At 36.5% G+C, this 11,738-nt stretch overlaps 2 protein-coding genes across 22 annotated transcripts in view; one reads left to right on the forward strand and one right to left on the reverse strand.

The window, feature by feature from the left end:
- The window catches only part of LOC116847231 (homeodomain-interacting protein kinase 2), a 41,231-nt gene that overhangs the window by 23,022 nt on the left and 6,471 nt on the right, over positions 1 to 11,738 (reverse strand). For 19 of the 21 annotated variants that reach the window (XM_032821998.1, XM_032822002.1, XM_032822009.1 and 16 more), the window contains exon 2: positions 794 to 1,147. The exons of the other annotated variants lie outside the window; for them this stretch is intronic. In XM_032821998.1, the coding sequence (XP_032677889.1) occupies positions 794 to 1,144 (351 nt within the window). In that variant the 5' untranslated portion in view covers positions 1,145 to 1,147. The remainder of the gene's footprint in view (positions 1 to 793; positions 1,148 to 11,738) is intronic. 21 annotated transcript variants of the gene reach the window in all.
- LOC116847234 lies at positions 10,583 to 11,650 on the forward strand. Its single transcript, XM_032822019.1, has 2 exons — positions 10,583 to 11,047; positions 11,158 to 11,650. The coding sequence occupies exons 1-2, from the start codon at positions 10,760 to 10,762 to the stop codon at positions 11,353 to 11,355; spliced, it is 486 nt and encodes a 161-aa protein (XP_032677910.1). The 5' UTR covers positions 10,583 to 10,759; the 3' UTR covers positions 11,356 to 11,650.

Raw genomic sequence — 11,738 nt, forward strand, 5'->3', positions numbered from 1 at the left:
TGTGTGTGTGTGTGTGTGTGTGTGTGTGTGTGTGTGTGTGTGTGTGTGTGTGTGTGTGTGTGTGTGTGTGTGTGTGTGTGTGCGTGTGAAACTCGAGACCAGTAAACAAATGACACTAAGACGGATTGCGATTGTTTGCTCATTACGCAAATTGCACGCGATACCAACGAGAGAAAACAAACAGGATCCGGCATTCGTGTACCGCGCCCTTAGCATTAAATTTAGCCACATCGATAGCCGATAAACGGAAGCGAAGGGAGGCGTGTTAACGTTCCAGGATCCTGGGTTACAAGTATAGCGATTTACGCTTAAGAGCGAGTCAACGCGAGTCAATCTCCAATTTAAAATTCGAGAATCACCCTCCGCCAAGAAGGAGCAAGAGCAACCTCGCCAAGAAGGAGAAAGAGGCGAGAGAGAGAGAGAGAGAGAGAGAGAGAGAGAGAGAGAGAAAGAAAGAGCGAGAGCGAGAGCGAGAGCGCTACCGAGGTGCCACTCTCGCGATTCTCAGTTGGCGATTCTCAACGATGTTGAACGCAATCTCCGTATTAGGCAAACGTAAAGCCAAGATCAGAGGGGCCAAATTTAGCGGCGTGCGTAGCGGCACGCCGGACTCACAGAGACGCAAGAAGAATGGACCGAGAGCTTCCTTGAGAAAGAGAAAGAGCGAGAGAAAGAGAGAGCAAGAGAGAGAGAGAGAGAGAGGGAGGGACTGAAAAGCGCGCGACAGCGTGTAATGAGCGCATTTCTGCTCTGTCGTGTGCGGTAGTGGAGAGCACAGGAAGTGGCAACCAACCTTCTGGCCACAGCGTTGGTACGTGTCTAAGAGCTTGATCGTCGAGGCTCGTACCAGGGTCTGCTGGTTCGGGCTACTCTTTTGCAGCGCATTATTGTTGTGCAGCGAGCTAAATGCGGTATTAGCACCGTTCACGGAGTACCGTTGCTGCAGACCGGTATTGTCCAATTGGTAGTCGCCGGTCGATTGGACCAATGCGTGCTGGATCACCGGCTGGCTCACGTTGTACTCCAACTTGCGCTTCTTGCTGTGGTGGTGAACGGTGTTGTTACTGCTGCTGCTGCTGCTGCTGCTGCTGCTGCTGCCGTTGACGCTACTCGTCTGCTGTGTTTGGATGAACATGTCACACATTCCCTGCAATCGGGACGAAACCTTATTAGCCTGGCTGGCGCTCTTTCGAAGAAATGTCAAACGAAAGAAAAAAAAAGAAAAAAAAAAAAAAAAAAAAAAAAAAAAAAAAAAAAAAAAAAAAAAAAAAAAAAAAAAAAAAAAAAAAAAGAAGAAGAGAAACGAGAAGGCAAAAGATACGAGAGACAAATAAAGAAAGAGAGAGAGAGAGAGAGAGAGAGAGAGAGAAAAAGAGAAAATGGTGGAGAGATAATCGCCACCGAGGCGTTGAGATCAACTACTGCGCGACAACCTCGCTACTATCGAACGTAGAGCATGACACTACCCTTTCTCAGTATTTCAAAGACATCAAGGACCAGAGCGTGCCACAGCGGAAAAACGGCGCAGAGAGCACAAAAACTCAGTAACGCCAACGACCATGAATATTTCAGTCCTCATCGTGGACACGAGACCATGTAAGGCTCCACGTCGCTTTGGGTCAGTGCTTTCCAAAGAACCATCCTTGAATATCATATTTCTGCTCGCAAATAACCGTCCGCGTCGCGTCGTCGCGTCGTCTTCGTGCAGAAATTGCACGAAATTGTTGTAACAAGTCCGCCCGGCTAACCTCCTACCTCAGTTGCCGCCGTAGACGAGGCTTTTCCGACTCGCCATCGGCATCTCGTAAATCCGCATAATCCCCTCCGATCGCACTTAGATATACGCGGTATTGTACGGTGCATTTGTGACTCATACACACGACCGAGTAATACCGGGGCGAACGAAACATCCGATCGATCCCTACTGCGAATGTCTCGGAAACGGCGCGATTTTAATTCCACACCCTCTGTTACCCTATATCTGTCGTATCTGAACTGAAAGAAGGGAAAACAAAGAAAAAGGAGCAGAGAGAAAGAGAGAGGATTTTTTTCTGCTTTTCGCCGTCATTTATTCGCGTGCGCGATACGCTCTAATTATAGCACTGGCAGTATGAAACAGCGCCGGTCGACGTTGCGAACAATCTACAGTACCACCAGGTACAGTTACGTTTGAGTTAACCGGATCGGCACCCGTTCGAATTCTAACAAACCGGTGCGCGATGCAACGGACGGACGCGCTCGTTCGTCCACCGGCTGCGTCGTCGTCCTTAGGGATGTTATGGTACTACTAATACAACACAGATGTCGATATTTTTCTTTCGATACCGGGTATTTTTGTATCGATATTTTCTTTCGATATTCATACCTATATCAATGCTACTTCGCTTCAACATCATTTCGATATCTTTTTTGTTCTTTCTCGAGAAATTGCACGCCAAAAATTATTGCAATATACGTGGATAAAGACAATATACGCACAAAACGACATTCGTGATCGATTCAACGCACTTATAAAAATGTGCTTTCCTTTTACTTCAATAAATAGTCAAGAATTAGTGTAACACATGTAACTTATACATTTTAAACTTATCTTATGATTTCTGTTACGTTAATTTTTCACGGTTATTTATTGATTGCTAAAGTAAAAAAAAAAGTATCCTAGCATTTTTACAAGTGTGTAAAGTCGATCAAGTGTCATTTTGTAGGTATATTGTTTTATTTTCACATACACCGCAATCATTTTTAACATATGATGATATTGTCATTAAACAAGAACAGTTATAGCAAGGACAGAGGAGCCATAGCATGTCCTTTTTAAGATTTTTAGATCACAAACCGTAAGAAAGTCCAGTGCAAAAAGTAGAAGTATCTTTATACCATAAGTAAGATTATTATTCGTAGACGTACAAAAGCCTTAAAAGTAGCTGATTTTTATATTTCCTCTAAGTTTTTCTAAGTTTAGATACTACACATGGAAAAACAACCTCAGTCGGAGTGACGTAACATGTTTGGTTAAACAAGATTTAGTTAAATAGAATTTCTAATTGTTATAATGAAATATTCTAGTAGCCAACCAGAACATTTAGGTCTAACAACCGCCAGAGTTTGGTTACCGCTAATCCAGTTGTAATAGCAAGTGACTGCTTATTATGACTAGAAAGCATAGTTGGATAAACGTGACATATTTGGTCAATGACTATTCATTGAACTAAATAGAAGTTCTGGTTATTATAATCGTATATTCTGGCATTCAACACACTGAGGTCAAATATATATAATGGATCTATCAATTGTGATGAAGTGACGTAGCGCTTAGATAAATGACTCACAATCCGCAGCTCTTGGGTTTTCGAATCCCATCAATAAATAAAAGTGAATAAAAAGTGAGTTCTCGAAATACAATATAACATCAAATCAATAAAAAATCAAGCAAAATAATCATACTAACAAACAAACAAAATAATCATATACTTTCTTAGAAAACAACTTTTAGTTGAAAAAATTATAAAATTTCTAGTAAAATATATGAATATAATTTTGTTTGTATTATATATGAATATAATTTGTCTGAATATATTTGTTTGTATTATATATGAATATAATTTTGTTTCCGGTTAACCGAACTTGTCTGGTTATTTCAATCAAACGCTTGCAAAGTCTGGTTGCTTTAACCAAAAATATGGTCCGTTCATATCTCACCAGTCTTTTGGTCGATGTATCCTGAATTCCGACAAATAAAAACAAGATTTGTTTCTTTCCATGCAGTATCCGTATCGATATTTTTGCTCTGATATTGTTATCACTAATGATATCGATACTCCTGATTAGATACCCGTTTCAATATAAGTATCGATACTTTCATAGTATCACAACATCCCCAGTTGTCATAGTCTGGCGCCCCCCGCGGCGTACTCCAGCGCGTTCGTACGGCACTGCCGTAACCGTAACATGCCGTAGCCGCTTTCGAGAGCCGCTCTCGCGCGGACTCGCCTCGGCCAGAGGAGGAGACGGCTGGTCGTAAAAGACGTTAACTTCCGAGCAGCGATAAGAATTTTCGGCGGCGCGGGCAAGAGTATTTGGCGCGGAGCGGAATATGGAAACGCGGGGAAATTCCGCGAAAGCGAATGAGGAAAATCGCAGGCGAACACGCACGGAAAAATACGCTGCCGTGTCGGGTAGAATTAGTCAACAGCGCCACAATTGCACACGGACGGTATTCATAGCTGAATTTTATATTTAAAATATCGCCTCAGAGTTCATCTTCAGATACTACACACGTCATTTTATTAGCTACGGAGCATCTGAAAATGAACTTAAGGATGTATCTGAGCTATATGAAAATAGTACCAATTTGATAAAACTTTGGATAACTTTTCCTTAATTATCTATAATATACTAAAAAAATTTCAAGTCGATTCACTAAACCGTTGAAGAATAATTATTATGTTAATTTTACACGTGTTCTTGTGGTAAAAGCAACTTTCCTGAATGTAATGAGTAAAAACGTATAGAAAAAATAGTACCAAAAATTTAAGTATTTTTATACATATGGATCCTGAATTATCGGAACTATTTGCAGAATTTGATTAGTTTTCACAACACGGTTTCAGAGAAACTAATTTTTATTTGTGACAATTTTGCGATCGTAAGGAGTTAGTAACTGGACTGTGGAAATACGGCAACGTTGCAATCAGCTGATGTGTCAAACGAATAACCTATAAATCAGTATAATAACCGTCGTAAATTCTTGTTTTGTTTACATTGTTTCATGCAAAGGAACAAGAATACAAATTAAATAATTTTAATGGACAATAGGATAAGTGTGAAATTTGAGGCTTTTATTGTTTCATCTAACCTGCCTGCACAGTGCATTATTGTCAACGTACAAGCCACAAACTACATGGTACGCTGTTACTACGTTTAACTTTTTTCATTAAATATTTATAATAACACATAATATTGATAGTTATTATTCAGACAATGCATATTTACCTGTTTTAACTTATCCCAATTACTTTTTCTCCTTTGTACTGATGGATATTGGTGTTAAATAAATACGAGATTTAATGTTCTAAAGTTGAATTCAGGGCATTTTCTCTGCCACAAGTTTTATTATAGAAAGTTGAAAAAAAGCAAATAAAAGTAATAAACTGTTGAAAAAGGAAAAAATATATTTTTAAATAAGAAATATATTATGTTAGCCACTATTTATATCACTAGGTTTACAACACATTTGAAGCAGATATTCAAATTTTTCGTTTTTCAAACACTTTTGTCGCCGATTGTATCTCAGATACATCCTTAAGACGATCTTGAGTACAAGACCTGACTATGAAAATACTGATCAGAGAGAATATTATAGTGAAAATTACTATAGAATCATTGTAAACGAGAAATGTGTGCGTGTGTGTGTATATAAAATATTATGTATATTATATATATTTATTTATTCTGTAGCAATGCACTATTCTTTCATTTCATACGTGTACTATTTTAAGATCTGAAATGTATGTTAAAGCACTTGTTATGTTTCTAGCAAAATATGTTATATTTCTAGTGAAGAGTGCAACTAAATTCGACCCACTTTATTCAGAAAAGTTTTCAATCCAAATTGGTTTTATTTTAGCACGCTGTTTTTAGCACGCTGATTACGAATATGCAAGTTCTAAGGTGAATTAACATACTATTTCGGGGAAAATGACCTATTTAAAATTGCATCCTACTAGATGGCGTCACTTATAAAAAATGTTAACTTGCCATGAAATTTACTTCTTGATAACTCACGTTTGACCATTATCGATTTCGAAGTATAATTCAACAAGCCAACTTGTTGGCCGTGCCAACTGTTTAAGAATTCACTAGAATCGGACGCTTTCGAAATCCATTCAGTCATTCTTTTTCCTGGAACAATACTTAAAACTGTTGCTGCAACTTGCTGAAGATTTTATCAATGGCCATAGTTTCTATTTGTGAAAATAAATAACGCCATCTAGTAGAATGAAATTTTAAATGAGCCATTTTCTCTGAAACAGTACGTCGATCCACCTTGAGATTTCTATATTCGTAATCAGCGCGCCAAAAACTATAAAATAAAACTAATCTGGATTTAAAATTGTTTTTCTGAATAAAGTGGTCACTTGTCTATAAGCACGCACATTTTACTATGTTTTTTAGCAAAATGGATTTTAATGATAATCTATTCTTAGACTAATAAAAATATAATAAAAGTGAAAGGAATTATAAGGAATTATATGAAAAAAAGAAAACTATAATACTCTCTCCGTGAAATAAATCTTCTTGATTCGATTGTATTGTATATTATCAAAACTAATATTCGAGCTATTGAAACAATATATGATTTACCAGTTTCAATAATACCAGTTTCGATAATATTACTGTTGAATCGCATAAGGATAAATGTTCAGAAACATACCTTCCTGGTATGTTTAATATTAAGGTAGTAGTTGTATCGCTAAGTGCCGTATTTTCAGTAACATATCGAGGGGGCTGCACATAAGTTTACTATTTATCGAATAAAATTATGTTTCTATACATTTACTTCGCTATCTAAGCAATAAAAGTTAATTTATTAGTAAAGTTAAATATAAATATACATAATATTACAAATATAAAAATATTGTTTTTTTTTACCTTTTTCTTATTAGTGTTTTATTTATACATATATCAGTTGGTCTAATAGGGATTCGCAGATAACGGAAAGAAGCATATGAGTGTTTAAATATGTACATATATATTTTGAGTGTAAGTATAAATTATGAAATTTCTGTCTTTAAACCAAACGGTTCTAAAATTTGTGTATATCAGTATATTAGTCTTTAATATCATTTTTATTAATATCATTTTTATTAATATGTTACGTGTAATTTTGAAGATATATATTAAAAATAGATATTAAAAATAGCACCTAATTTAAAAAAACACGTATAAAAAGTGTCAGTTTTAGTTGTAAATATCTCAGCTTTCAAATAGTCATTCTTTTTCTAATTGTACGAATAGTTAGATATTACAATGTGTATGTAGTGTAAATTTCATCGAATTCCAACGAAATTTCTTTCGTAATACAAATATCTTTATGTATATTATAGGGAAGATCGTTGCAAGAAATTTTCAACAAGAACCAAGGGACGGCATTGGTTGTTGAGATATAACAAATTGAAATTTAAAATCTTGATGTTTTTCTCTAGATATCATAAACAGATATTACGAATAGTAAAAAGTCAACTACAGTGAGTGTAAAAAGTAAATTTGTACACCAGGCCTTTTTCAAGACAATCTCTGGTGTACGAATACTTTTTACACTCACCGTACATCATATTAATCTATTGCTCATCTCCTACGCGAAAAAAGTCTGTTTACATTTTCTTAGAGAATGGCTATTGTCGACAATTGTTTTCACCTATTTCTGGAAATGCCCAAATTGATTCCACATCAACTATTTTATTGTATGTATTAATATTCACATATCAAAAGCATTTCATTGCCGCTGAAATCTTTCGCTCAACTATAGTCTATCATACACTATAATAACAGATTTTGTTAAAATTAACTAAGATTCCTACACAAGATTTGAGTTTAAGCACGCGACTAATCTCATTAAAGTATTTCTTTGTAAATTTGAACACATCTAAATTTAAACTTTGCGTAGGGGCTTTTACTAACCTTTATATAAGTGCACGATAGACATAATTTAGTAAAGTGATAGATTCGAACAAATTTCGACAAAATATGCAAAACAGGTCTTTGCTAATCTTTTCAGAATTTGTTATTTTAGTGTATGTTAGAGGTAGTCTTTCTTCTCGCGTTACTTTTACGTAATAACAGAAATTGGTCAATATAAACATACTGTTTAAAATAATTTATGATACCACAGAGAAAACATCAAAATTTTTAATCTCATTTTACATAATATCTCAGTAACCAATTCCGTTCTTCATTCGGCTTTTTCTAGAAATCATTTTCAACCATTTTCTTTATAATATATCTCAAATTGAAAAGATTCACAGTGTGACACATGGCCTTTTCTAAATTATATTTATCGAAATTTAAATCAAAATTTGATTAAAAGTTAATTAGATTTAATTAAGGAAATTTATCTTAATTATGTGACGCTGCGAAAAAGTTTTATTGATATATTATTTTTCCATGCAGTAAGTCGACGACTGCGTTACAGTGCCGATACCACGTAGCATCGGTGGGTAGCATCGGTGGGTGGCTTCCGCGAAATTCGCTGACATTATTCGACTGACATTACTTTCAGGGTGATAGTTCTGGAATAATCCGTCGAGTCACGCGGGTGAGTCAGACGTATTCCGAAAACGAAGTAATGAAACTTTGCGTCACCCTCTAGCGATCGCGCTCGTAATCCACGCGTGTGTGTGTGTGTATGTGTGTGTACATATACACATACATTCTTATACGTGCACATGCGATCTCGTGTGTACATTCGTGCGCGAAAGTACATAGGTATGCATCGCTTTATATTCCGCACGATGAGTCAAGCTGATCGATTGATGAACGGTGGAATCCAAGTTTACTCGCCGCTCAAACGATCAAATTTCGTCGCGAATTGCGTGGCGGCCAAATAACGGCGAAGCTCGGCTGTATGATCGCGTAATGTGTCGCAAAAGAGATTTACTTCAATTATGTCGCGCGCGCGAGAAAGAGGGAGAAGGAGAGAGCGCCGGTAAAATCTTCCGACTGTGTCTTCGAAGGACTTTGCGAACGGTTTCTCTTCGCAGACGTACTATTATATAGCCTGTCACTCTGATTTTCATCGATCCCCCCGGCTTGCATGATCTTGCAGTTTGGAAATCAAAAATAGATTCTTGTAATTTTTTATGCGCTGAATTGCCGAGTCCGCAAATAAAAATGATCTGTCACGTTTACGAGAAGTTCTGTTAAGTTTACGAAAAAATGAAATTTAAACTGTCCAAAAATTTTAAAACTTCATAGCCGATAAAGCCAATTCTGTAACCTTCGAAAAGGGCTTAAATTAATATTTGAATATTGTACTTTAATATAAAAATATCCACTGAGAAAAAATATCTAAAAATTAAAAAATTAGATAGGTTATTAGGTAGGTACTATTAACATATTTCATTAAAATTAAAAAGTCAAATTTCTTTTCATTTAAACCGAATATTGTTTACTCGATTTAAGTAAACAATACTCGGTTTAAGTAAACAATACTCTGTTTAAATGAAAAGAATTTTTATTTAAGTAAATATGTTAATGGTACTCACCTAATAAATATTTGTTAATTGTTAAATTTTTTTTTTCTCAGTGTCAAATCATTTATAACAATCATCTTATTATGGACCACTACAAAACTATTGCGCTTAGTGAAAATTTCAATAGTGGATTCAATAGTGAAACTGAAGGTACTCTTTTGTAATAAAATGTTTCTTTTCCATTTGTTTAAAATTTTGAAAAATAACGATTTGCCAAATCACAACTTCGTAATTCTATTGTATAAAAAAACTATATAAGTTGCAAGTATTATATACAGAGTGTCCCAGACTCTTCTCAGCAATTTTTGTGGGAACGTGATTGATACTATAGATTAATACTATAGATATTAATTAAAGAAGATTAGTGGATGATCACGCGCGATATGATAAATGAGCTGTAGTAGCGACATGTGCTGTTGTGTGCTTGTACATTAGGTTAAATTAAGGAAAAAGTTCTTTATCATTTTTCAAACAACCACGTAGATTTTCAGTTATTAATGAAAGAAAACTGTTACATGATTGTGCACGATAATATACAAATTTTCTTTAATTAATATCTAAAAATTTATGTAGTTATTTGCAAAATAATAGAGGATTGTCTTGTTCAGTTTGACTTAATGTATACAACGGCAGACGGCACTGCAGTTCATCTATCATATCGCGCGTGATCATTCACTAATCTTCTTTAATTAATATCTCAAGATTTATCACTCATTTTCTCAAAAAAAACATAAGACATATGTTTACTTCAAGCCGTTTTAACAAAAATTGTAGAGAAGAGTCTGGGACATCTTGTATATCTAAAACTTTTTACAAAATATAAAATTGTATGTAGCATACCGCACCATGTGACACACTGCGCAACTACCTGTACATTACCCCTAAAGACAAAATGTGCCAGAAGTGCGATGATAACGGCGATAAAAGATTTTTCATAGTAAAACACAATGTTAAAGCATAAGTTTGAGCCCTTTTCGAGATCTTTCGCACATCGAATTCGTTGACTACGAATTTTCAAAAATAGTCAAGAACTTTTTTGGAATGTTCCAACCACATTTTCTTTAGAAGTTTGACGTGACGGAGCTTTTTCCTTGGCTGCGCTGCACAAAAGACTATGGAAAATTACTCTTCTTTTCCTGACCGCACGAAAAACAGTAAAATTATACAGACCTGTATATTCAGAAATAAACGTAAAAAGAGGAGAGGGGTTTACCCGCTCTCGTCGAGTGAACTTCACCACCGGCGGATTCGACGATATATCGCCCCGCGAGGTCTAATTATAATTTTTACGTAAACTCGCCCTTGCGCAAATAAACGTGCGGCCACGCGGAATAAATCGTCCGCTCGTTATTGCTGCGCAAGACATTTTGCGCGTACGAACCACGAACGCGCAGAGCTTTCGCGGAACCAAGTGTCGACGTCGACGAAGACGACGTCAACGAAGAACACGACCACGACGACAACGACGACAGCGGATTAAGCAATCGCGTTACACAAATTAACACACAATGAAGTCACACAATGGACGCGTGCGCGTTCTTATAGCGTCAGCCGTATCGAAACACTCGAGCTTACTGCTCGAGCAGAGCAGAGAGACCGAGGCTCACGCGACACGCAAAATATTATTCATTTTTCGCCGAAAGACATCGCGAGGACGAGCGGCTCGCGCACCATCGCGTGTCCCAGCGAAACGCAACGTCGCGCAACATTCTTGCTTTCTACTCGCCGATCGACCGTCGGATAGAAAAGTGCCCGGCAGAGGTACGAGGAATGCGCAAATCCTACGTACGACAGCCGTGAGTCCGACGAATGAAATATTACCGACCATAAGAGGGACCATCAGTGCGCGACCGAACAACCACTGAACGATACGTATATATTGATCAAACTTCTTTCAATGTGACAGAAAGACGAGCCGCCCTCCACACAAGGGAAGAGACACTACTCGTCGCCGATGTATGTTTACCGCGCGCTGGATTTTGTTTCGAGCGAACGCGACACGGACCATTGCGGACAGGAAGTTGAGGAAACCCTGCGCGGTAATAATGGCCTGTGCGGAGCGAAGCGTAAACCGAAGTGGAATATCGCGAGGAAAAGGCGATAGAAAGACGGCGGTGTGCGAGTTGCGTTGAGGTAGGTTGCATCGTGAAACGCGTTTCACGTGAGAATTCGATGAAGCCTGCACTACGTGCACATTAATTAAGGTTGTAGTATAAAAGGAGTTTTTTAAGAATTCGTTGTGAAACTTGCATTATATAACTTGCACTATATATAGATGTAAATATGTCCTAAGTTAAAAGTACCAATTACCTAATCCTGGACATTCGTATTGTTTTGGTTTTTAAATACGAATATTTAAACTTTGAATATGAAATATATGCATATACTCAATATTTGTATATATATATTTTATTATTGAAGGCTATATATATATATATATATATATATATATATATATATATATATATATATATATATATATATATA

The sequence above is a fragment of the Odontomachus brunneus genome, unplaced genomic scaffold (assembly GCF_010583005.1).
Source record: "Odontomachus brunneus isolate Ranch 3 - 2012 unplaced genomic scaffold, Obru_v1 Obru_scaffold_075, whole genome shotgun sequence".
NCBI classification, from domain to species: domain Eukaryota; kingdom Metazoa; phylum Arthropoda; class Insecta; order Hymenoptera; family Formicidae; genus Odontomachus; species Odontomachus brunneus.

Excerpts from the sequence above, each read along its gene's own strand:
- LOC116847234 (XM_032822019.1), top strand. The coding sequence starts at position 10,760 with ATGAAGTCACACAATGGACGCGTGCGCGTTCTTATAGCGTCAGCCGTA. Across the intron at positions 11,048-11,157 it reads AAATCCTACGTACGACAGCC|AAAGACGAGCCGCCCTCCAC; the intron begins GTGAGTCCGACG and ends TCAATGTGACAG.